The sequence below is a fragment of the Bufo bufo genome, chromosome 1 (assembly GCF_905171765.1).
Source record: "Bufo bufo chromosome 1, aBufBuf1.1, whole genome shotgun sequence".
Classification (NCBI taxonomy): domain Eukaryota; kingdom Metazoa; phylum Chordata; class Amphibia; order Anura; family Bufonidae; genus Bufo; species Bufo bufo.
The window spans coordinates 1,842,688-1,867,491 of NC_053389.1; the positions used below are offsets into that span (position 1 = coordinate 1,842,688).

The window sequence follows — 24,804 nt, forward strand, 5'->3', positions numbered from 1 at the left end:
TGCGGACGGGGGCTTCCTATGCGGATTGGATTTCCCTGGACGAGGAAACCAAGGAGGAGCTATCCTGGTGGATCCTCAATTTGCAGGCTTGGAACGGCAAGGCCATTTTCGGTCATCGTCCGGACTTCGTGGTAGATTCGGATGCCAGCCTGTCGGGCTGGGGTGCTCATTGCGAGGGGATCTCAACCGGAGGCGGCTGGTCAGCGGACGAAGCGGGATTCCACATCAATGCGCTGGAACTGTTGGCAGGTTCGTTTGCAATCAAGAGTTTCACGAGAGACACGGCCAAAGCCTGCATTCAACTTCGCATGGACAACGTGTCGGCAGTGCGTTACATCAATGGCATGGGCGGAACCCGTTCCACCATTCTATCTCGGTTGGCGAAGGATTTCTGGGACTACTGCCTGGACAAGGAGTTGATTGTCTTGGCAGAATATCTTCCAGGCGTCCAGAACTTTCGGGCGGATTGGAGCTCTCGATATCTCTCCGACTCCAGCGACTGGCAGTTAGATCCAGCGGTGTTCCGTTCCTTAACATCTCTGTGGGGACCTTGCTGTATCGACCTGTTTGCCTCCCGCCTGAACACGCAGATACCACGTTTCTACAGTTGGCGCCCGGACCCGGAGGCCGAAGCGGTGGACGCGTTCCTACAGGATTGGTCCAGGGGCCTGCTGTACGCATTTCCTCCTTTCCAGCTGATTCCCAGGACCCTGATTCAAGTACGCCGTCATGCAGCGGATCTGGTTCTTCTGGTCCCGTTTTGGAATTCCCAGTCGTGGTTTTCCTCACCTTCTGGAGATGATGATAGAGACCCCGTGCCTGCTCCCGACATCTCAGACTCTCCTCCGAGGTCCGAATCACCAACCACACCCTCTTCTCCTGGACGGATCCCTGCGCCTGTTGGCATGTCGAATTTCAGGGGACCCTGGGAGGTCCCGGGAGTTTCGGGAACAGCTAGAGTCCTCTTGGAGAACGCTTGGGCCCCAGGAACCAGAAGATCTTACAGATCTGCCTGGGGATCTTGGGATCGCTGGTGCGTGGCTAGGGACTTGGATCCCGTTTCGGCACCTGTGATGGAGATTTTGCATTTCCTGTCTTCTCTTTTCGACCAGGGTAAGGCCTATCGCACGATCAGCCTTTTCAGATCGGCCATTTCTGCGTCCCATCAGGGATTTGATGGTACTCCCGCGGGCCAACATCCTTTGGTATGCCGTCTCTTGCGGGGCTCTCGGATGTCTCGTCCTCCTAGGCCTAGATTTTCTTCTACTTGGGACGTGTCTTGTGTCCTTTCCTTTTTGTCTTCTTGGCCTCAGAATACAGACCTTTCCTTAAGGCAACTGTCGGCGAAGCTTGTCACTCTTTTCTGTCTAATTTCCTGCAAGCGGGTGTCTGACGTCCGGGCTTTGGATTATGATGCCCGCTAGTACACTCCGGAGGGGGTCTCTTTTGACATCTCTAGGAGGACTAAGACTCACATTCGTTCAGTCGCTTATCCTGCTTTCCCGGCCTCGCCTTCTCTCTGTCCGGTGGAATGCCTCAAGGAATATGAAGCTCGCACGTCACTTCATCGTTCGCAAGAATTTTCTCATCTCTTCCTCTCTACCATTCGTCCTTTTGCCCCAGTGACCACTCCCACGCTGGCTAGGTGGATGAAGTGGATCATGGAATTGGCGGGCGTGGACACTTCTATTTTTTCGGCGCATTCCGCTAGGGGGGCATCGGCTACCTCTTTGGAGGTTTCTGGCGCCAGACTGGAGGACATTTTAAAATTGGCGGACTGGTCCAGAGTATCCACGTTCAGGGAATTTTATTTTCGGCCAGGTCCTCACGTTTTCTCATCGATCATTGAGAATTTATCTTAAACTTTGAACTTGCAATACGAGCCTCCGGGTCTTGTAATAAAATCAGGTGATTTTCCTATTTCATGACGTAAAGTCATGATTTTATTAAAGACACGGAGGCGAGTATTGCCCACCCTATGGTCCCTCCCTATATGTATGTTTATTATTATGAAGGATGTTTATTCCGAAAGATATTATTGATTGTGGTCATAATGCATATTGATTTTAACTCTATGAGTTTTTCCTGAGTAGGTTTGTGGCAACCAGTTGATTTTGGATACCATGTCCCTATTGGTTTCTATCATTCTCTGTTTTCACCTTTTCAGGTTGAGACCGGCCTGGTGTGCTGCATCCATTTGTCTACGTCGTCGGCAGTTCGGTTCCAGACGATCGTTTGATATGGACAGGACGAGGAGCATCCTGCGGTGTTGTTTCCAGTTGTTCCCGTTTCGCTTCCGGACGGAAGGCGGTGGTTGTTCCATGATGTTCTGGGACTCTTGATTTTTCCGGTTCAGTTGGACTTTCGGTCTCGTGTTACAAAGAAAGAGGAGGATTTACAGGAAGTGTGGCCTGTTATACTAGGACTATGGGGAGGGGCTGTTCAAATGTTTCAATATTTTTGTCTTTGCTGCTATTGGTCAGAGTAAAGAAGGAGAATAGCAATACTCGCCTCCGTGTCTTTAATAAAATCATGACTTCACGTCATGAAATAGGAAAATCACCTGATTAACAGCTGGACTTAAGGTTGTTTACCTGTAAAGCCTTATAAGGGCAATGGAATGTGATAATGTCATGTGACCTGCCATGAGAGAGGGGGGACTCGAAACTGTTGTTATCCCTCACATGTTGGGGAGGGGGATATGAAAACTGTTGTTTTACCTCAATAAATCAGTTTATGTTCTGAGTTCACATGAACCAGAGGTGTGTGGTGTCTTCTCTGAGGAAAAGGGGACCTTAGGATCGCATGGTTCTGGATGTCCGAATGGCGTGATCTTGGGACAATACGGAGCTACTCATTTGGGTTATAAGGGCCCCGTTACAGTCTTCACTCCTGATATCAGATGGGTCCGTGAGGACCTCTCCACTACATCAGCAGGGTCCTTTTGACTCCTGAAATTAGCATGGTCTGTGAGGATCTCTTCACTTCTCACATCAGTTGGGTCTAGTGGAGTCCATGAGAATCTCTTCACTCTTGACATCAGAGGGTCACGTGGCTCCACCAATGAGATGCCTTTGACATGTTTGTAAGGTGTAACCTACCATTATGGTATCAACCTGATGCAAGCAAGATGGCGTTAGCTGTAACTAGACAGTCACATAAATGTTCAGCTGGTATTCAGGGCCTGTACAATGCCAACGTCACAGGGCACAGTAGATTTGTACCTAACAACCCCTCCTAAACCAGCTTTTGCTGTACAATTGATGGCCTTACCTGCCCCCGGTACAGGGGCATCCGCTGGTATGGTGGGTATTCCTGTTATAACAAGTACCATTCTATACAGAAGGGTAACTTGACTAAAGCAGGACAAAACTGAGAAAAGGTACTAAGGGCCTTGTAGAGCCTCAGGCGAGGTATGTGGCCATCAGGACTGGAGGCACCAGAGATTTTTAGGTCTGTCTTGTATTACAGCTTCCTTTGATGGGAATGAATGCAATGCCAGACAAGACCCATGGACAGGAGTCAAAGTGGGATTTGCTTGAGGAGAGGACGGGAAAAACAAAACGCTGCATCAGAGACTTCAATAAAAATGCTTATGAATGGGCCACCCGTTTCAGCAGTGGTATGCCTCCTTCCTCAGGCTAAATAATTATAACCAATCAGGCAAATATCAAAACCAGAAGTAAATCCAGGAAATAAATCCATAATTAACAGAATTGCACTTTGTAAAAAACAATAAGAATTTAATACGCCTACAAGTAAAAAAAGGATATACAAATATCAGAAAAAATAACAAGAGGTAGAGATAATGACTAAAAAAGATCCAAGATTAGCAACTAGAAAACCTAAAGTAACCTAGTGACCAGTAAACAGTGGCGGCTCAGCTACGACCGCAATAAGACAAGAGGGGCACTGTGTCCGCAAAAAGCACTTTACATATCATCTAGTCCTCACTCCTCGGCTGAGTCACTTCAGTGTAATTAAATATTCTGACCTCAGCAGTAGACTGTGGTTCTATCATTATGACCTCAGCAGTGGACTGTGGTTCTATCATTATGACCTCAGCGGCGGACTGTGGTTCTATCATTATGACCTCAGCAGTGGACTGTGGTTTCTATCATTATAACCTCATCAGTGGACTGTGGTTCTATCATTATGACCTCAGCAGTGGACTGTGGTTCTATCATTATGACCTCAGCGGCGGACTGTGGTTCTATCATTATGACCTCAGCGGCGGACTGTGGTTCTATCATTATGACCTCAGCGGCGGACTGTGGTTCTATCATTATGACCTCAGCAGTGGACTGTGGTTCTATCATTATGACATCAGCAGTGGACTGTGTTTCTATCATTATGACCTCAGCGGCGGACTGTGGTTCTATCATTATGACATCAGGACTGTGGTTTGTGATGATGGAAGTGATCTAATCATTCACATCTTTCTGTTCTTTTCTTCTAGGTCAGGCTGACAATGCAACACAAGCCATGGTAAGTAGATACCGTTTCTGTCATCATTACATAGAAATAATGGTTCCAAAGTGCAAAGATGGGCCCTCCGTGTTATACAGAGAGGTGAAGATATATCAGTGTTATACAGAGAGGTGGAGATATATCAGTGTTATACAGAGAGGTGGAGATATAACAGTGTTATACAGAGAGGTGGAGATATATCAGTGTTATACAGAGAGGTGGAGATATATCAGTGTTATACAGAGAGGTAAAGATATATCAGTGTTATACAGAGAGGTGGAGATATATCAGTGTTATACAGAGAGGTGGAGATATATCAGTGTTATACGGAGAGGTGGAGATATATCAGTGTTATACGGAGAGGTGGAGATATATCAGTGTTATACGGAGAGGTGGAGATATATCAGTGTTATACAGAGAGGTGGAGATATATCAGTGTTATACGGAGAGGTGGAGATATATCAGTGTTATACGGAGAGGTGGAGATATATCAGTGTTATACAGAGAGGTGGAGATATAACAGTGTTATACAGAGAGGTGGAGATATATCAGTGTTATACGGAGAGGTGGAGATATATCAGTGTTATACGGAGAGGTGGAGATATATCAGTGTTATACAGAGAGGTGGAGATATATCAGTGTTATACGGAGAGGTGGAGATATATCAGTGTTATACGGAGAGGTGGAGATATATCAGTGTTATACAGAGAGGTGGAGATATATCAGTGTTATACAGAGAGGTGGAGATATAACAGTGTTATACAGAGAGGTGGAGATATATCAGTGTTATACAGAGAGGTGGAGATATATCAGTGTTATACAGAGAGGTGGAGATATAACAGTGTTATACAGAGAGGTGGAGATATATCAGTGTTATACAGAGAGGTGGAGATATATCAGTGTTATACAGAGAGGTGGAGATATAACAGTGTTATACAGAGAGGTGGAGATATATCAGTGTTATACAGAGAGGTGGAGATATAACAGTGTTATACAGAGAGGTGGAGATATAACAGTGTTATACAGAGAGGTGGAGATATATCAGTGTTATACAGAGAGGTGGAGATATATCAGTGTTATACAGAGAGGTGGAGATATATCAGTGTTATACAGAGAGGTGGAGATATATCAGTGTTATACAGAGAGGTGGAGATATATCAGTGTTATACAGAGAGGTGGAGATATAACAGTGTTATACAGAGAGGTGGAGATATATCAGTGTTATACAGAGAGGTGGAGATATATCAGTGTTATACGGAGAGGTGGAGATATATCAGTGTTATACAGAGAGGTGGAGATATATCAGTGTTATACAGAGAGGTGGAGATACACTCACCTAAAGAATTATTAGGAACACCTGTTCTATTTCTCATAAGGAGGGCATTGGCTATTTGTTCAGTCCCACTAGCTTAACCATCACCTTACCACCAACCCCTCACCCTAACCCAGGAAATAAACACACCACACCACTGCTTGGATTTAATCGGCCACAGCAGCCGTTTATTGAATAAATACAAAATATATAACATAAGTTAACCCCTGACGAGGGAGGTCCTAGAAGCCCCAATAACTTCATAAACGCTGGAACACCTGCGTCTCCATCTTGCCCCCAGCCGTTGAACCCAGCTCGGAGGCAGCAACTGATGGACGCGTAATTAGTTCCTACCAGCTCCTCAATGAGAGTCCAGCCCCTCCCGCGGGGCCCTCCCATCCTCAGGTACCACCATATTCCTCCACTTCAAGGACCTCCCCCGCCTCCACGACTGCCGCGACACATAAAAACACCAACACTCCCCTACTTCCACTTCCAATAGGGTTGGGTGGGTGGGCGTTTCAGTCCCCTGGCCGCACTGCTCTCACTTCCGCCTTCTTCCACTGTCTCCACTCTGGCCGCGCCCCCCGCCGCCCTAGCAACTCGCGCCTCTTCTCCGATCCCGCCCCCACTCACATTTTACCCTTTCCTCACCTGTCCTTCACCGCCAAGCCCCTTCATGCACGTCCTCCCCCACCGCTGCGCTCCTGTCCGGCCTGACTTTAATGCAATTATCTAGTCAACCAATCCCATGGCAGTTGCTTCGATGCATTTAGGGGGGTGCTCCTGGTCAAGACAATCTCCTGAACTCCAAACTAAATGTCAGAATGGGAAAGAAAGGGGATTTAAGCAATTTTGAGCGTGGCATGGTTGTTGGTGCCAGACGGGCCGGTCTGAGTATTTCACAATCTGCTCAGTTACTGGGATTTTCACACACAACCATTTCTAGGGTTTACAAAGAATGGTGTGAAAAGGGAAAAACATCCAGTATGCGGCCGTCCTGTGGGCGAAAATGCCTTGTGGATGCTAGAGGTCAGAGGAGAATGGGCCGACTGATTCAAGCTGATAGAAGAGCAACGTTGGCTGAAATAACCACTCGTTACAACCGAGGTCTGCAGCAAAGCATTTGTGAAGCCACAACACACACAACCTTGAGGCGGATGGGCTACAACAGCAGAAGACCCCACCGGGTACCACTTATCTCCACTACAAATAGGAAAAAGAGACTACAATGTGCACGAGCTCACCAAAATTGGACTGTTGAAGACTGGAAAAATGTTGCCTGGTCTGATGAGTCTCGATTTCTGTTGAGACATTCAAATGGTAGAGTCCGAATTTGGGGTAAACAGAATGAGAACATGTATCCATCCTCTGATGGCTACTTCCAGCAGGATAATGCACCATGTCACAAAGCTCCAATCATCTCACATTGGTTTCTTGAACATGACAATGAGTTCACTGCACTAAAATGGTCCCACAGTCACCAGATCTCAACCCAATAGAGCATCTTTGGGATGTGGTGGAACGGGAGCTTCGTGCCCTGGATGTGCATCCCTCAAATCTCCATCAACTGCAAGAGGCTATCCTATCAATAAGGGCCAACATTTCTAAAGAATGCTATCAGCACCTTGTGGAATCAATGCCACGTAGAATTAAGGCAGTTCTGAAGGCAAAAGGGGGTCCAACACCGTATTAGTATGGGGGCACTAATAATTCTTTAGGTGAGTGTATATCAGTGTTATACAGATAGGGGTTGATATGATATGTAGATTCGCCATCATGTGCCCTGTATGATATCAGGGATTTGCCATCATGAAGAAACTAGGAGTAGGATTATATGAAGTGCAGAAACAGGACAAACTCTGGTGGATTCACTTCTCGGCACGTTTTCTGTTTTACTAGAGGAATAATGAAGCAGGAAGGACACTTTCAGGTCCTGATTTCTCTGCGGTTTCTGCTGCTGAGGAATGTAGATATTCATATTTTATTTATTTATTTATTTATTTATTTATTTATTTATTGGGTTCTGGAGCAGTGTGTATGTGGAGGTCATCATCTGTATGACCACCATCACAGGAGGATATCCAGCAAATGTATGACAACAGGAGGATATCCAGCATCTGTATGACCACCACCACAGGAGGATATCTTGCATCTCTATGACCACAGGAGGATATTTAGCCTCTGTATGACAGCCACCACAGGAGGATATCCATCATCTGTATGACCGCCACCACAGAAGGATATCCAGCAACTGTATCACGCTTCGGTGTGGGAGGGAAACACCACACCCAACATAGGAGAGAAGGGGGAACAGGGAATCAGGCCTGAGAACTAGAGAAGGAAAATGGACACCTCCTAGTGAAAACGCTAACCAAAATCCTGACTGACTGCCAGTATGAACAGACCCCAAAGGTAGGTAAGTTCATACGCAGGAATTCCTAGAGTCCTATCAAGCCCTATAGGACCCTTGTACTAATGGCAGGGACAAGACTACCTGTGCCTTTCAAAAGGAAGGACGAACAGGAGTCTCCTTCAGGGCTAATACAAACAATAGGGAAAAGCAACACACAGAACCCAAACAAAATACAAAAGGGAAAGGGAAGCCTTAACTTTAAAGGAGCAATGGAAGCTCCAGCAACTCAGCCGAGATACAAACACAATCTATCCAAAGGTCCAAACAGAAGCTATAAACCGCACAGCATTGTGGGAGAAGCAGCTATAAATAGAGAAGGTTAAATGACCCTAATAGCCACACCTGGGGGAAGAAGGTGAGGCAAGCACCAGAAACAACACAGACGTCATTTGATCCAAACGGAAAACATGTCAGATCAAACCACGCATTGCCAGTCTCACCGATCTGCTGCCACCTGTCGCGGGAACGTCCGTGACAGTACCCTCCCTTCTACGAGTGACCTCCGGACACCCAGGACCGACCTTATCCGGGTGATACCTGTGAAAAGCTTTCACCAAACGACTGGCATTCACATTGGATGCTGGTACCCACAACCTCTACTCTGGTACATAACCCGTCCAGTGAACAAGATACTGAAGAGATCTTGAGAGGCCACCATGACAGGAGCAGGTGGCAAGGAAGACGGCTCCAAGGGTTTCACATATCTCTTCAACAAAGATTTATGAAACACATTATGAATTTTCAGGACCTGAGGGAGTTCAAGACGAAAAGCTACAGGATTAATAATGGCAGTGATCTTATATGGACCAATAAATCTTGGACCCAACTTCCAAGAAGGTATCTTCAACTTAATGTTTCTTGTGGACAGCCACACAGAATCACCCACTCTCAGGTCCAGACCTTTCATACGTTTCCTGTCAGCCACACATTTATACTTGTTGCCTATATTCATCAAGTTATCTTGAATTTTCCGCCATATAGATGACAATGACAAATATCGTTCTTCCTCAGGAATACCAGAAGTATCAGAACCAGAAAATGTGCCAAACTGCGGGTGAAACCCATATGCCCCAAAAACCTGCGACTTCCCAGTGGACTCCTGTCTACGATTATTTATGGCAAACTCTGCCAAAGACAAAAACGAGGACCACTGCTCCTGGCTCTCAGATACAAAACATCTCAAGTATGTCTCCAGATTCTGATTAGTGCGCTCCGTCTGTCCATTGGACTGAGGATGAAAAGCCGAAGAAAAGAACAGTTGTACACCCAGTCGAGTACAGAACGCCTTCCAGAATATGGAAACAAACTGAGTCCCACAATCCGAGACCACATAAGAGGGAATGACATGTAATTTCACAATGTTATCAACAAATACCTGTGCAAGGGTTTTAGCATTAAGTAGGCCCTGTAAAGCAATAAAGTGCACCACTTTACTAAAGCGATTAAACTGCCACCAGAATAACTGTCTTTCCTGAAGAATTAGGTAGATCAGTGATAAAATCCATGGATAAGTGAGTCCATGGTCTGGACGGGATGGGGAACGGAAGTAGGGATCCGGAAGGCCGAGTATGTGTCACCTTAGCACGCGCACAGATGCTACAGGCTGACACATAGTCCTCAACACACTTACACAACCCTGGCCACCAGAATCTATGAGATATGAGGTCAGCAGTGGATCTGCTCCCTGGGTGTCCCGTAAGAACTGTACAGTGATGTTCCTCAAAAATTCTGATGGCACAAACAGTTTCCCAGAGGGACAAGAATCTGGTGCATCTCCCTGGGACTCTAACACCTTCACCTCTAGGTCAGGGTAAAGAGCGGATATCACCACCCCCTCTGACAGTATAGGATTCGGATTTTCAAAATCACCACCTCCAGGAAAACTATGTTACAAGGCATCTGCCTTGACATTCTTAACCTCAGGACGATAGGTGACAGTGAAATTGAATCTGGTGAAAAACAAAGACCATCTGGCCTGCCTCAGGTTCAGTTGTTTAGCCGACTCCAGGTAAGCCAGGTTTTTGTGATCAGTGAACACCGTGATCAGATGAATTGCCCCTTCTAACCAATGACGCCATTCCTCAAAAGCCAACTTAATAGCCAGTAACTCTCTGTTACCCACATCAAAATTTCTGTGTGCGGAAGAGAGTTTTTAGAGAAAAATGGCACATGGACACCATTTACCAGGTGACAGGCCCTGCGATAAACTGCTCCTACCCCCACCTCGGACATGTCAACTTCCACAATGAAAGGTTGCACCAATATAGAGGCGGAAGAGAAGCACTCCTTAACCGCAGAAAAGGCTCGCAACGCTGAATCAGACCACACTGAGACATCCGTCCCTTTCTTAGTCATGTCAGTTAAGGATTTTACTATTGTCGAATAGTTCTGAATACATTTTTACATTTTCGGTAATAGTTGGTGAATCCCAAAAACCGCATAAGAGGCTTCAGATTTTCGGGTCGATCCCAGTCCAATACAGCATGGACTTTCTCTGGATCCATACGAAAACCCAAAGATAACAACTGCACCTTGTGTAGAGCAAAAACACACTTCTCGAATTTTGTGTACAACTTATTATCTCTTAGGATCTGTAACACCTGTCTAACATGATCCTGATGTGTCTCCACGTCTAGAGAATAAATTAGAATGTCATCTAAATATACAACTACAAACCTCCCCACAAGGTGATGAAAAATGTAATTCACAAAATGCTGGAAAACCGCAGGAGCATTGGTCAACCCAGAAGGCATGACCAGGTTCTCAATGTGCCCCTCAGGAGTATTAAAAGCCCTCTTCCATTCATCCCCTTCCTTGATCCTGACCAGATTATATGCCCCCCTTAAGTCCAACTTGGAGAACACCTTGGCACCAACAATCTGGTTAAACAAATCGGGAATCAAAGGAAGGGGGTAATGATCACAGACAGTAAACCGCTTGAGTTCACGGAAGTCCAGACATGGCCGAAGACCTCCGTCCTATTTTTTAACAAAAAGGAACCCTGCAGCCACTGGAGACTTGGAAGGTCTTATGTGTCCTTTAGCCAAACTCTCGGTAATATTCTCTCTCATGGCTGTTCTTTCAGGTTCAGAAAGGTTATACAATTTAGGTCTGCGTATAAGGTTGATAGGACAATCATATTCCCGATGGGGAGGTAAATCCTGGCATCCACTCTCAGAAAATACATCGGCAAAATTAGATATAAAAGAGGGTAATGTCTTAGTGGTTAAAACAGAAAAAGACGTATTCAGACAATTGTCAGCGCAATAATCACCCCAATCTAGAATCTGTCTCGCTTGCCAATCGATGGTTGGATTCTGCTTGCTCAACCACGGTAAACCCAGAACCACCGGAGCAGGGAGACCCTCCAACACAAAACACGAGATAATTTCCTGATGAAAGTCACCCACTCTTAATCTGATGTCATGCACCACTTGAGATAAACACTTCTGAGTTAGAGGTGCAGAATCAATAGCAAAAACGGAAATGTTTTTCTCTAATGCACTCGGTGACAACCCGTTCATATGGACGAATTGAGCATCAATCAGGTTCACCCCGGCCCCGCTGACGATAAACACCTCAATTTCCACAGTCTTTGACTCTAGCGCCCCCTAAGCACTCCCTTCCTATTACCAATATGCTTAAAAGCAGATCCAGGAGTATCTCCCCCTAACTGCATGGGTTTATCCCCAGACATAAACTCAGGAGTAGCTTCACCCAAAGTGTCAGAGGAGGACAATACATCATGTGATAGTACGTCCTGAGCGTGGGGGCCCCTAGATCTCTCTCTCTTAGGCGTCTATCAATGCGTATAGCCAGAGACATAGCAGCCTCCAGAGACACTTGGGTTTCATGAAAGGCCAAGGCGTCCTTCAGACACTCTGACAAACCTTGACAAAACGGGCTATGAAGGGCAGGATCTTTCCACTCAGTATCCGTAGCCCACCTCCTAAACTCTGAGCAATAAATCTCAGTGGAACGTAGCTTGGTTTTGGCTAGAGAGGTCCCCGGTCGGCAGAGAGAAAGCCCATGACTGCGCATTCCCTTAAGCAAGGAAATACCCACACCGACTCGCTGTTCCTCATCCCCAGATGAGTGTGGACGTAGCCTAAAATACAGTTTGCACACCTCCCTAAACAAAATGAAATGATCACGTCCCCCAGAGAATCTGTCCGGGAGGGTCTCTTTAGGCTCCAGATAGGCCTGGTCACCACCATCACCACCAGGACCAACAGCCTGTGATCTCTGCATCTGCGAGATGGTCGTGCGGAGGTCAGCTACCTCCGAAGACAGCCCCTGCAGCTGACCTGCCAGTGCAGCAATAGGATCCATGGTGAATGGGTCTGCGATCCGCATGCGGCAGCCCCACGGTCAGTGCCCGTGCATTGTGGACCGCATTTTGTGGTCCGCAGCACGGTCCCAGCTGTCAAACGGCCGTGGGCATGAACCCTTATTGTGAGCCACAGTATGACAGCCACTTAACATCCTGTGTTAAGCCGCGCCTCCACAACCACACACCCTTTGGGGTGTGGCTTAACTTGCCCGGTATTTTTTGGAAAGGTGGCGACCCTAATCCAACCCCATGCTGCATAGCATACATAGAAATCATTGGGCCCCATAGCAGGAGTATGAATTAGGCCCTCATGCCCCATCCATAGCCCCTTCCTTTACCATCCCTGGCCCCTCCTCTTGCTCCATGATCTGTGCTTATTATATAGCGTGCCATTAGGGGTGGACTGGGGTCACAAAGCAGCCCCAGAACATGAACCGTACCAATCACATTTAATACTGAAAAAAATAATGGTGCGCAATGCACACTGAAATAAAGCTGCCAAATCACAGGATCAGGGATACAAAATACCTCAGAGCGTCTGATACCAGCATGCATCCCAAAATACTTCCGAGCATCTGATACCAGCGTACATCCCAAAATACCTCTGAACGTCTGACACCGGCGTGCATCCCAAAATACCTCAGAGCATCTGATACCAGCATGCATCCCAAAATACCTCAGAGCATCTGATACCAACATGCATCCCAAAATACCTCCGAGCGTCTGATACTAGCATGCATCCCAAAATACCTCCGAGCGTCTGATACCAGCGTGCAGCACAAAATACCTCCGATCGTCTGATACCAGCGTGCAGCACAAAATACCTCTGAACGTCTGATACCTGCATGCATCCCAAAATACTTCAGAGCATCTGATACCAGCGTACATCCCAAAATACCTCTGAACGTCTGACACCGGCGTGCATCCCAAAATACCTCCGAGCGTCTGATACCAGCATGCATCCCAAAATACCTCAGAGCATCTGATACCAACATGCATCCCAAAATACCTCCGATCGTCTGATACCAGCGTGCAGCACAAAATACCTCTGAACGTCTGATACCTGCATGCATCCCAAAATACTTCCGAGCATCTGATACCAGCGTACATCCCAAAATACCTCTGAACGTCTGACACCGGCGCGCATCCCAAAATATCTACAAGCGTCTGATACCATCTTGCTTCCCTAAATACCTTTGAACGTCTGATACCAGCATGCATCCCAAAATTCCTCTAAACGTCTGATACCAACGTGCATCCCGAAATATCTCCAAGCGTCTGATACCAACGTGCATCTGAAAATATCTCAGAGCGTCTGATACCGGCGTGCATCCCAAAATACCTCCGAACGTCTGATACCAGCATGCATCCCAAAATTCCTCTAAACGTCTGATACCAACGTGCATCCCGAAATATCTCCAAGCGTCTGATACCGGCGTGCATCCCAAAATATCTCCAAGCGTCTGATACCAACGTGCATCTGAAAATATCTCAGAGCGTCTGATACCGGCGTGCATCCCAAAATACCTCCGAACGTCTGATACCGGCGTGCATCTGAAAATACCTCCGAGCGTCTGATACCAGCGTGCATCCCAAAATACCTCCGAGCGTCTGATACCAGCGTGCATCCCAAAATACCTCCGAGCGTCTGATACCAGCGTGCATCCCAAAATACCTCCGAGCGTCTGATACCAGCGTGCATCCCAAAATACCTCTGAACGTCTGATACCAACGTGCATCCCAAAATACCTCCGAGCGTCTTATACCAGCGTGCATCCCAAAATACCTCCGAATGTCTGATACCGGCGTACATCCCAAAATACCTCCGAGCATCTGATACCAGCGTACATCCCAAAATACCTCTGATCGTCTGATACCGGCATCCATCCCGAAATATCTCAGAGCGTCTGATACCAACGTGCATCCCAAAATACCTCTAAGCGTCTGATACCAGCGTGTATCCCAAAATACCTCTGAACGTCTGATACCAACGTGCATCCCAAAATACCTCCGAGCGTCTGATACCAGCGTGCATCCCAAAATACCTCCGAACGTCTGATACCGGCATGCATCCCAAAATACCTCTGAGCGTCTGATACCAGCGTGCATCCCAAAATACCTCTGAACGTCTGATACCAACGTGCATCCCAAAATACCTCCGAGCGTCTGATACCAGCGTGCATCCCAAAATACCTCTGAACGTCTGATACCAACGTGCATCCCAAAATACCTCCGAACGTCTGATACCTGCATGCATCCCAAAATACTTCCGAGCATCTGATACCAGCGTACATCCCAAAATACCTCTGAACGTCTGACACCGGCGCGCATCCCAAAATACCTCAGAGCGTCTGATACCAGCGTGCAGCACAAAATACCTCCGATCGTCTGATACCAGCGTGCAGCACAAAATACCTCCGAGCGTCTGATACCAGCGTGCAGCACAAAATACCTCAGAGCGTCTGACACCGGCATGCATCCCAAAATACCTCTGAACGTCTGATACCTGCATGCATCCCAAAATACTTCAGAGCATCTGATACCAGCGTACATCCCAAAATACCTCTGAACGTCTGACACCGGCGTGCATCCCAAAATACCTCCGAGCGTCTGATACCAGCATGCATCCCAAAATACCTCAGAGCATCTGATACCAACATGCATCCCAAAATACCTCCGATCGTCTGATACCAGCGTGCAGCACAAAATACCTCTGAACGTCTGATACCTGCATGCATCCCAAAATACTTCCGAGCATCTGATACCAGCGTACATCCCAAAATACCTCTGAACGTCTGACACCGGCGCGCATCCCAAAATATCTACAAGCGTCTGATACCATCTTGCTTCCCTAAATACCTTTGAACGTCTGATACCAGCATGCATCCCAAAATTCCTCTAAACGTCTGATACCAACGTGCATCCCGAAATATCTCCAAGCGTCTGATACCGGCGTGCATCCCAAAATATCTCCAAGCGTCTGATACCAACGTGCATCTGAAAATATCTCAGAGCGTCTGATACCGGCGTGCATCCCAAAATACCTCCGAACGTCTGATACCGGCGTGCATCTGAAAATACCTCCGAGCGTCTGATACCAGCGTGCATCCCAAAATACCTCCGAGCGTCTGATACCAGCGTGCATCCCAAAATACCTCCGAGCGTCTGATACCAGCGTGCATCCCAAAATACCTCCGAGCGTCTGATACCAGCGTACATCCCAAAATACCTCTGAGCGTCTGATACCAGCGTGCATCCCAAAATACCTCTGAACGTCTGATACCAACGTGCATCCCAAAATACCTCCGAGCGTCTGATACCAGCGTGCATCCCAAAATACCTCCGAACGTCTGATACCGGTGTACATCCCAAAATACCTCCGAGCATCTGATACCAGCGTACATCCCAAAATACCTCTGATCGTCTGATACCGGCATCCATCCTGAAATATCTCAGAGCGTCTGATACCAACGTGCATCCCAAAATACCTCTGAGCGTCTGATACCAGCATGCATCCCAAAATACCTCCGAGCATTATATTCTAGCGAGCAGCACAAAATACCTCTGAACGTCTGACACCGGCGCGCATCCCAAAATATCTACAAGCGTCTGATACCAGCGTGCTTCCCTAAATACCTTTGAACGTCTGATACCAGCGTGCATCCCAAAATTCCTCTAAATGTCTGATACCAACGTGCATCCCGAAATATCTCCAAGCGTCTGATACCAGCGTGCATCCCAAAATACCTCTGAGCGTCTGATACCAACGTGCACCCGAAAATACCTCCGAGCGTCTGACACCAGCGTGCATCCCAAAATACCTCAGAGCATCTGATATCGGCGTGCATCCCAAAATACCTCTGAGCGTCTGATACAAACGTGTATCCCAAAATGCCTCTGAATGTCTGATACCAACGTGCATCCCAAAATATCTCAGAGCGTCTGATACCAACGTGCATCCCAAAATATCTCAGAGCGTCTGATACCAACGTGCATCCCAAAATATCTCAGAGCGTCTGATACCGGCATCCATCCCGAAATATCTCAGAGCATCTGATAACAACGTGCTTCCCAAACTATCTTTGAACGTCTGATACCAGCGTGCATCCCAAAATATCTTTGAACGCCTGATACCAGCATGCATCCCAAAATATCTTTGAACGCCTGATACCAGCATGCATCCCAAAATACCTCCGAGCATTAGATTCTAGCGAGCAGCACAAAATACCTCTGAGCGTCTGATACCAACGTGCATCCGAAAATACCTCCGAGCGTCTGACACCAGCGTGCATCCCAAAATACCTCAGAGCATCTGATATCGGCGTGCATCCCAAAATACCTTAGAACGTCTGATACCAGTGTGCATCCCAAAATATCTCAGAGCGTCTGATATCGGCGTGCATCCCAAAATACCTCTGAACGTCTGATACCAATGTGCATCCCAAAATATCTCCGAGCGTCTGATACCAGCGTGCATCCCAAAATACCTCTGAGCGTCTGATACCAACGTGCATCCCAAAATACCTCTGAGCGTCTGATACCAACGTGCATCCCAAAATACCTTAGAACGTCTGATACCAGTGTGCATCCCAAAATATCTCAGAGCGTCTGATATCGGCGTGCATCCCAAAATACCTCTGAACGTCTGATACCAATGTGCATCCCAAAATATCTCCGAGCGTCTGATACCAGCGTGCATCCCAAAATACCTCTGATACCAGCGTGCATCCCAAAATACCTCCGAGCGTCTCACACCAGCATGCATCCCAAAATACCTCTGAGCGTCTGATACCAGCATGCATCCCAAAATACCTCCGAGCGTCTGATACCGGCATGCATCCCAAAATACCTCAGAACGTCTGATACCAGTGTGCATCCCAAAATACCTCTGAACGTCTGATACCAGCATGCATCCCAAAATACCTCCGAGCGTCTGATACCGGCGTGCTTCCCAAAATACCTTTGAACGTCTGATACCGGCGTGCTTCCCAAAATACCTCTGAATGTCTGATACCAACTTGCATCCCAAAATACCTCCGAACGTCTGATACCAGCGTGCATCCCAAAATACCTCCGAGCGTCTCACACCAGCATGCATCCCAAAATACCTCTGAGCGTCTGATACCAGCGTGCATTCCAAAATACCTCCGAACGTCTGATACCGGCATGCATCCCAAAATACCTCTGAGCGTCTGATACCAACGTGCATCCCAAAATACCTCAGAACGTCTGATATCGGCGTGCATCCCAAAATACCTCAGAGCATCTGATACCGGCATGCATCCCAAAATACCTCTGAACGTCTGATACCAACGTGCATCCCAAAATACCTTAGAACGTCTGATACCAGTGTGCATCCCAAAATATCTCCGAGCGTCTGATACCAGCGTGCATCCCAAAATACCTCTGATACCAGCGTGCATCCCAAAATACCTCCGAGCGTCTCACACCAGCATGCATCCCAAAATACCTCTGAGCGTCTGATACCAACGTGCATCCCAAAATACCTTAGAACGTCTGATACCAGTGTGCATCTCAAAATATCTCAGAGCGTCTGATATCGGCGTGCATCCCAAAATACCTCTGAACGTCTGATACCAATGTGCATCCCAAAATACCTCTGATACCAGCGTGCATCCCAAAATACCTCCGAGCGTCTCACACCAGCATGCATCCCAAAATACCTCTGAGCGTCTGATACCAGCGTGCATCCCAAAATGCCTCCGAACGTCTGATACCGGCATGCATCCCAAAATACCTCTGAGCGTCTGATACCAACGTGCATCCGAAAATACCTCCGAGCGTCTGACACCAGCCTGCATCCCAAAATACCTCTGATCATCTGATACCATCTTGTATCCCAAAATACCTCTGAGCGTCTGATACCAGCGTGCATTCCAAAATACCTCCGAACGTCTGATACCGGCATGCATCCCAAAATACCTCTGAGCGTCTGATACCAACGTGCATCCCAAAATACCTCAGAACGTCTGATATCGGCGTGCATCCCAAAATACCTCAGAGCATCTGATACCGGCATGCATCCCAAAATACCTCTGAACGTCTGATACCAACGTGCATCCCAAAATACCTTAGAACGTCTGATACCAGTGTGCATCCCAAAATATCTCAGAGCGTCTGATATCGGCGTGCATCCCAAAATACCTCTGAACGTCTGATACCAATGTGCATCCCAAAATATCTCCGAGCGTCTGATACCAGCGTGCATCCCAAAATACCTCTGATACCAGCGTGCATCCCAAAATACCTCCGAGCGTCTCACACCAGCATGCATCCCAAAATACCTCTGAGCGTCTGATACCAACGTGCATCCCAAAATACCTTAGAACGTCTGATACCAGTGTGCATCCCAAAATATCTCAGAGCGTCTGATATCGGCGTGCATCCCAAAATACCTCTGAACGTCTGATACCAATGTGCATCCCAAAATATCTCCGAGCGTCTGATACCAGCGTGCATCCCAAAATACCTCTGATACCAGCGTGCATCCCAAAATACCTCCGAGCGTCTCACACCAGCATGCATCCCAAAATACCTCTGAGCGTCTGATACCAGCGTGCATTCCAAAATACCTCCGAACGTCTGATACCGGCATGCATCCCAAAATACCTCTGAGCGTCTGATACCAACGTGCATCCCAAAATACCTCAGAATGTCTTATATCGGCGTGCATCCCAAAATACCTCAGAGCATCTGATACCGGCATGCATCCCAAAATACCTCAGAACGTCTGATACCAGTGTGCATCCCAAAATATCTCTGAGCGTCTGATATCGGCATGCTTCCCAAAATACCTCTGAACGTCTGATACCAGCATGCATCCCAAAATATCTCCAAGCGTCTGATACCGGCGTGCTTCCCAAAATACCTCTGAATGTCTGATACCAACTTGCATCCCAAAATACCTCCGAACGTCTGATACCAGCGTGCATCCCAAAATACCTCTGAGCGTCTGATACCAGCGTGCATTCCAAAATACCTCAGAACGTCTGATACCGGCGTACATCCCAAAATGCCTCCGAACGTCTGATACCAACGTGCATCCCAAAATACCTCTGAGCTTCTGATACCGGAGTGCATCCTAAAATACCTCAGAACGTCTGATATCGGCGTACATCCCAAAATACCTCAGAACATCTGATACCAACGTGAATCCCAAAATACCTCAGAACGTCTGATACCAACGTGCATCCCAAAATACCTCAGAACGTCTGATATCGGCGTACATCCCAAAATACCTCAGAACATCTGATACCAACGTGCATCCCAAAATACCTCAGAACGTCTGATACCAACGTGCATCCCAAAATACCTCTGAACGTCTGATACCAACGTGCATCCCAAAATACCTTAGAACGTCTGATACCAGCGTGCATCCCAAAATACCTCAGAACGTCTGATACCAACGTGCATCCCAAAATACCTCTGAACGTCTGATACCAACGTGCATCCCAAAATACCTTAGAACGTCTGATACCAGTGTGCATCCCAAAATATCTCAGAGCGTCTGATATCGGCGTGCATCCCAAAATACCTCTGAACGTCTGATACCAATGTGCATCCCAAAATATCTCCGAGCGTCTGATACCAGCGTGCATCCCAAAATACCTCTGATACCAGCGTGCATCCCAAAATACCTCCGAGCGTCTCACACCAGCATGCATCCCAAAATACCTCTGAGCGTCTGATACCAGCGTGCATTCCAAAATACCTCCGAACGTCTGATACCGGCATGCATCCCAAAATACCTCTGAGCGTCTGATACCAACGTGCATCCCAAAATACCTCAGAACGTCTGATATCGGCGTGCATCCCAAAATACCTCAGAGCATCTGATACCGGCATGCATCCCAAAATACCTCAGAACGTCTGATACCAGTGTGCATCCCAAAATATCTCTGAGCGTCTGATATCGGCGTGCTTCCCAAAATACCTCTGAACGTCTGATACCAGCATGCATCCCAAAATACCTCCGAGCGTCTGATACCAGCGTGCAGCACAAAATACCTCAGAACGTCTGATACCGGTGTGCTTCCCAAAATACCTCTGAATGTCTGATACCAACTTGCATCCCAAAATACCTCCGAGCGTCTCACACCAGCATGCATCCCAAAATACCTCTGAGCGTCTGATACCGGCGTGCATTCCAAAATACCTCAGAACGTCTGATATCGGCGTACATCCCAAAATACCTCAGAGCTTCTAATACCGGAGTGCATCCTAAAATACCTCAGAACGTCTGATATCGGCGTACATCCCAAAATACCTCAGAACATCTGATACCAACGTGCATCCCAAAATACCTCAGAACGTCTGATATCGGCGTACATCCCAAAATACCTCTGAACGTCTGATACCAGCATGCATCCCAAAATACCTCCGAGCGTCTGATACCAGCGTGCTTCCCAAAATACCTTTGAACGTCTGATACCGGCGTGCTTCCCAAAATACCTCTGAATGTCTGATACCAGCGTGCATCCCAAAATACCTCCGAGCGTCTCACACCAGCATGCATCCCAAAATACCTCTGAGCGTCTGATACCAGCGTGCATTCCAAAATACCTCAGAACGTCTGATACCGGCGTACATCCCAAAATACCTCAGAGCTTCTGATACCGGAGTGCATCCTAAAATACCTCAGAACGTCTGATATCGGCGTACATCCCAAAATACCTCAGAACATCTGATACCAACGTGCATCCCAAAATACCTCAGAACGTCTGATATCGGCGTACATCCCAAAATACCTCTGAGCTTCTGATACCGGAGTGCATCCTAAAATACCTTAGAACGTCTGATATCGGCGTACATCCCAAAATACCTCAGAACGTCTGATACCAACAGCCACTTGTAGCCATTCTCAGCCACCCGCAGTTACTTGCCTTCAGCCACCTGTAGCCATCCACATCCACCTTCAGCCACCCACATCCACCTGCAGCCATCTACAGTGACTCATAGCCATCTGCAGCCATGCACAGCCAACCTTCAGCCATCTACATCCAACCTTCGGCCATCTACAGCCACCTTCAGCCACCCACATCCACCTGCAGCCATCTACAGCCAACCTTCGGCCATCCACAGTCAACTTCAGCCACCCACATCCACATGCAGCCATCTACAGTGACTCGTAGCCATCCACAGCCACCTTCAGCCACCCACATCCACCTGCAGCCATCTACAGTGACTCGTAGCAATCTGCAGCCATCCACAGCCAACCTTCGGCCATCCACAGTCAACTTCAGCCACCCACATCCACCTGCAGCCATCTACAGTGACTCATAGCCATCTGCAGCCATCCACAGCCAACCTTCGGCCATCCACAGCCAACCTTCGGCCACCCAGCAGCCATCTTGTGTATTTCTCAAAGCACTGCATATTTGGTGACTCATCTGTGTGTTTTATTGCAGGAAGAGCATGAGCTCCAGTACGCCGCCATTCAGTTCTCCAACAGCACACCAAGAAAGACTCAGGTAGTATGTCATGCCAGTCCATGTGTATGCCAACTTAAAGGGACAGTCCAGTCAGCTAGATGAGCAATGTGATACCAGCATCATTCACCATCAGACTATAAGTGGCTCTGACCTTTCTCTTCCGGTAGAAGGTTCCTTCAGCTCGCTGCCTCTCCCACCCCACCAGTAGATGGAATGAGACCAATGACATAGCCTTCTGAATAATAGGGCTGGTCCACTTTACTGCCGCTGGCTTCTTCTGCGCAGGCGTCCTATAGAGCATTGCATGAAAAGCGCTGCTAGTAACACAGGGCAGGGGCTTGTCTGTAACCATGGAGGCACATAAGTTTGTAAAGGATTTTTAATCTAGAACATTTGCAGATTTGCTTAATTAGAAGCAATTAGAAGGGATCGCAGACAGCTGCAGCCCCTCCTGGGAGTCTCCCCTTAGGCAGGTCACTGGTTTACAGCCGACACATTACAGCGCCACTCCTGTCCACAGGTTGTGTCTGGTATTGCAGCCAAGTCTTATTGACGTTAGTGCAGTCTTCCCCAACTCCAGTCCTCAGGGCCATCTACCGCTCATGGTTTGAGAACATCCCACAGAATGAAGACCAGTGGTGAGTCCTGAGGTATGAACACTCATTGTATCACCTGCTGAATACTAAGGAGATCCAGAAAACATGACGGCGGGTGGTCCCTGAGGAACACTGAGCTGTAATACCAGACACAACCATGGACAGGCATGGCGCTATTTCTGGAAGAGTTCAGGGACACAATAATCATCTCATCTATTTATTTCTGCTTTAGAAGCCGGAGACAATTTATGAAAACCGGAGACCCCAGCCGCCGGCGCCACCCTCGGACAATGTCGTGTACTCTGACCTGAAGTTACGCTGAGGCGTGCACCAGGATCATCCGTCCTCTGCTCAGGATGTGAGCTCTGCCCCAACGCCTGCGCTGACCTCGGCACTGACACAATGTGAACGCCCCAGTGTAGCTTTAGTCTGTACTTTCTGCCTGTCTGGTGCTGCCCCCTGGTGTCTAGCTGGAGAATGGCAGCTACGTTCCTAATCCGTTTAAAGGAACTTTCTGACTTTACTGATGTTTTATTGACCTCTCAGTCTGGAACTTACCTCCTATGTCTCTTACTGCTCTAGTGGAGGTAGGTACAAGCTGCCTGCAATGAACCAAGAGGAACTGGCCCTAAACGGAACGCAGCAGAAACTCATCCCAACTGTGAATTTTATTTTTTTACCTTAAAGTGTTTGTACTGTGCTCGTCCATGACTGCAGGATATTTGATATGTGCGGCATCTAGAAGGATCCATGTAATATATCTGTCATCTAGAACATTCCATAGATATACAGTACTCTGCTCGTCCATGACTGCAGGATATGTATTTATATTCCTCATCTAGAACGGATCTAGATATTTCCATGTTTACCACACCCAGCAGTCATGTCCATTGGCCCAGCTATAGGGCCCGAGGCTCTTCTGCTACATAAGAAGACACCAGTGCTATAAATTGCACATGGAGGGGCCCGGGAGCTCCAGGTAACTTCTCCTAATTTGACTTTAATGCTTTTTCTGTAGATTATTTATATTATATTATTAAATTTCACCAGGCCGCCCTCCACTATCTGATTTTCTATTTGTTTTATTTTCTGATTTTAGATATTTTCATTCTGTTTTGTGGACATGAGTTTAAGGCCTATTGCACACGACCGTATGGCTTTTTCAGTGTTTTGCGGTCCGTTTTAAACGGATCCGTTGTTCCGTTTTTTGTTTCCGTTGTGTTTCCGTTTCCGTTCCGTTTTTCCGTTCCGTTTTTCCGTATGGCAAATACAGTATACAATAATTTCATAGAAAAAATTGGGCTGGGCATAACATTTTCAATAGATGGATCCGCAAAAAACGGAACGGATACGGAAGACATACGGATGCACTTCCGTATGCATTCCGTTTTTTTGCGGACCCATAGACTTTAATGGAGCAACGGAACGTGATTTGCGGCCAAATATAGGACATGTTCTATGTTAAAACGGAACGGAAAAACGGAAAAACGGAATGCATACGGAGTACATTCCGTTTTTTTTGCGGACCCATTGAAATCAATGGTTCCGTATACGGACCGTATACGGACCGCAAAAAACGGCCAGTAAACGGGGAAAAAAAACGGCCGTGTGAAAGAGGCCTAAGGGTGGCCATATTACCTGAGCTTTTGTAAAGAACATGCAGAGATTTGCTTTAATGCAGCCACCTGGACCATAGGAACCAATAGACTGGGTAGGACAACTCACTTCTATAAGAGAGGGCAGAGGAAAAAAAGCAGGCTGGTTTGAGAGCTGCACTTATACAAGCAGACAAACAACGCGAGTTTGTGAGCGTTCACGTGTTTGAGATGAAGTGTGTGTTTGTAATAAGTGTGTGACTGTAGATGACGTGACTTCAGATTCAGGGACTTTAGGAGGGACTGCAGTAAGTTACATTCTTATCACTGCACTGTATTGTATTTGTCTCTTTTCTTGTGTAACCCCCATTAGTCTGTGTCCGTTATTGACAGCGCCGTCCAGTGCTCGTCTTGTCTGATGTCTGCAGCCCTGGAACATTTTCATATCTTTGTTCAAAATGTGAGAAAATTTCCCCTTTTGAAATCGCACATCGTTTATCTAACTGGTGGAGTTTCTACATTGAGAAGCGTTAAAAATTTGGAAAAGAATTTGCTGCTCACTGAGGAAGCGCTCTATGGGGTAGATGTGGGGGAGGGTGGTAGCGAGGAGGCTGAGGAAAGTGAGGGAGC

At 47.2% G+C, this 24,804-nt stretch overlaps 1 protein-coding gene across 1 annotated transcript in view; it reads left to right on the forward strand.

Moving 5' to 3' along the window:
* The window catches only part of LOC120986742 (carcinoembryonic antigen-related cell adhesion molecule 2-like), a 165,782-nt gene extending 142,139 nt beyond the window's left edge, over positions 1 to 23,643 (forward strand). The window contains exons 7-9 of the mRNA XM_040415455.1: positions 4,460 to 4,488; positions 21,960 to 22,022; positions 22,812 to 23,643. Of these exons, the coding sequence (XP_040271389.1) occupies positions 4,460 to 4,488; positions 21,960 to 22,022; positions 22,812 to 22,901 (182 nt within the window). The 3' untranslated portion in view covers positions 22,902 to 23,643. The remainder of the gene's footprint in view (positions 1 to 4,459; positions 4,489 to 21,959; positions 22,023 to 22,811) is intronic.
* Positions 23,644 to 24,804: the final 1,161 nt, after the last annotated feature.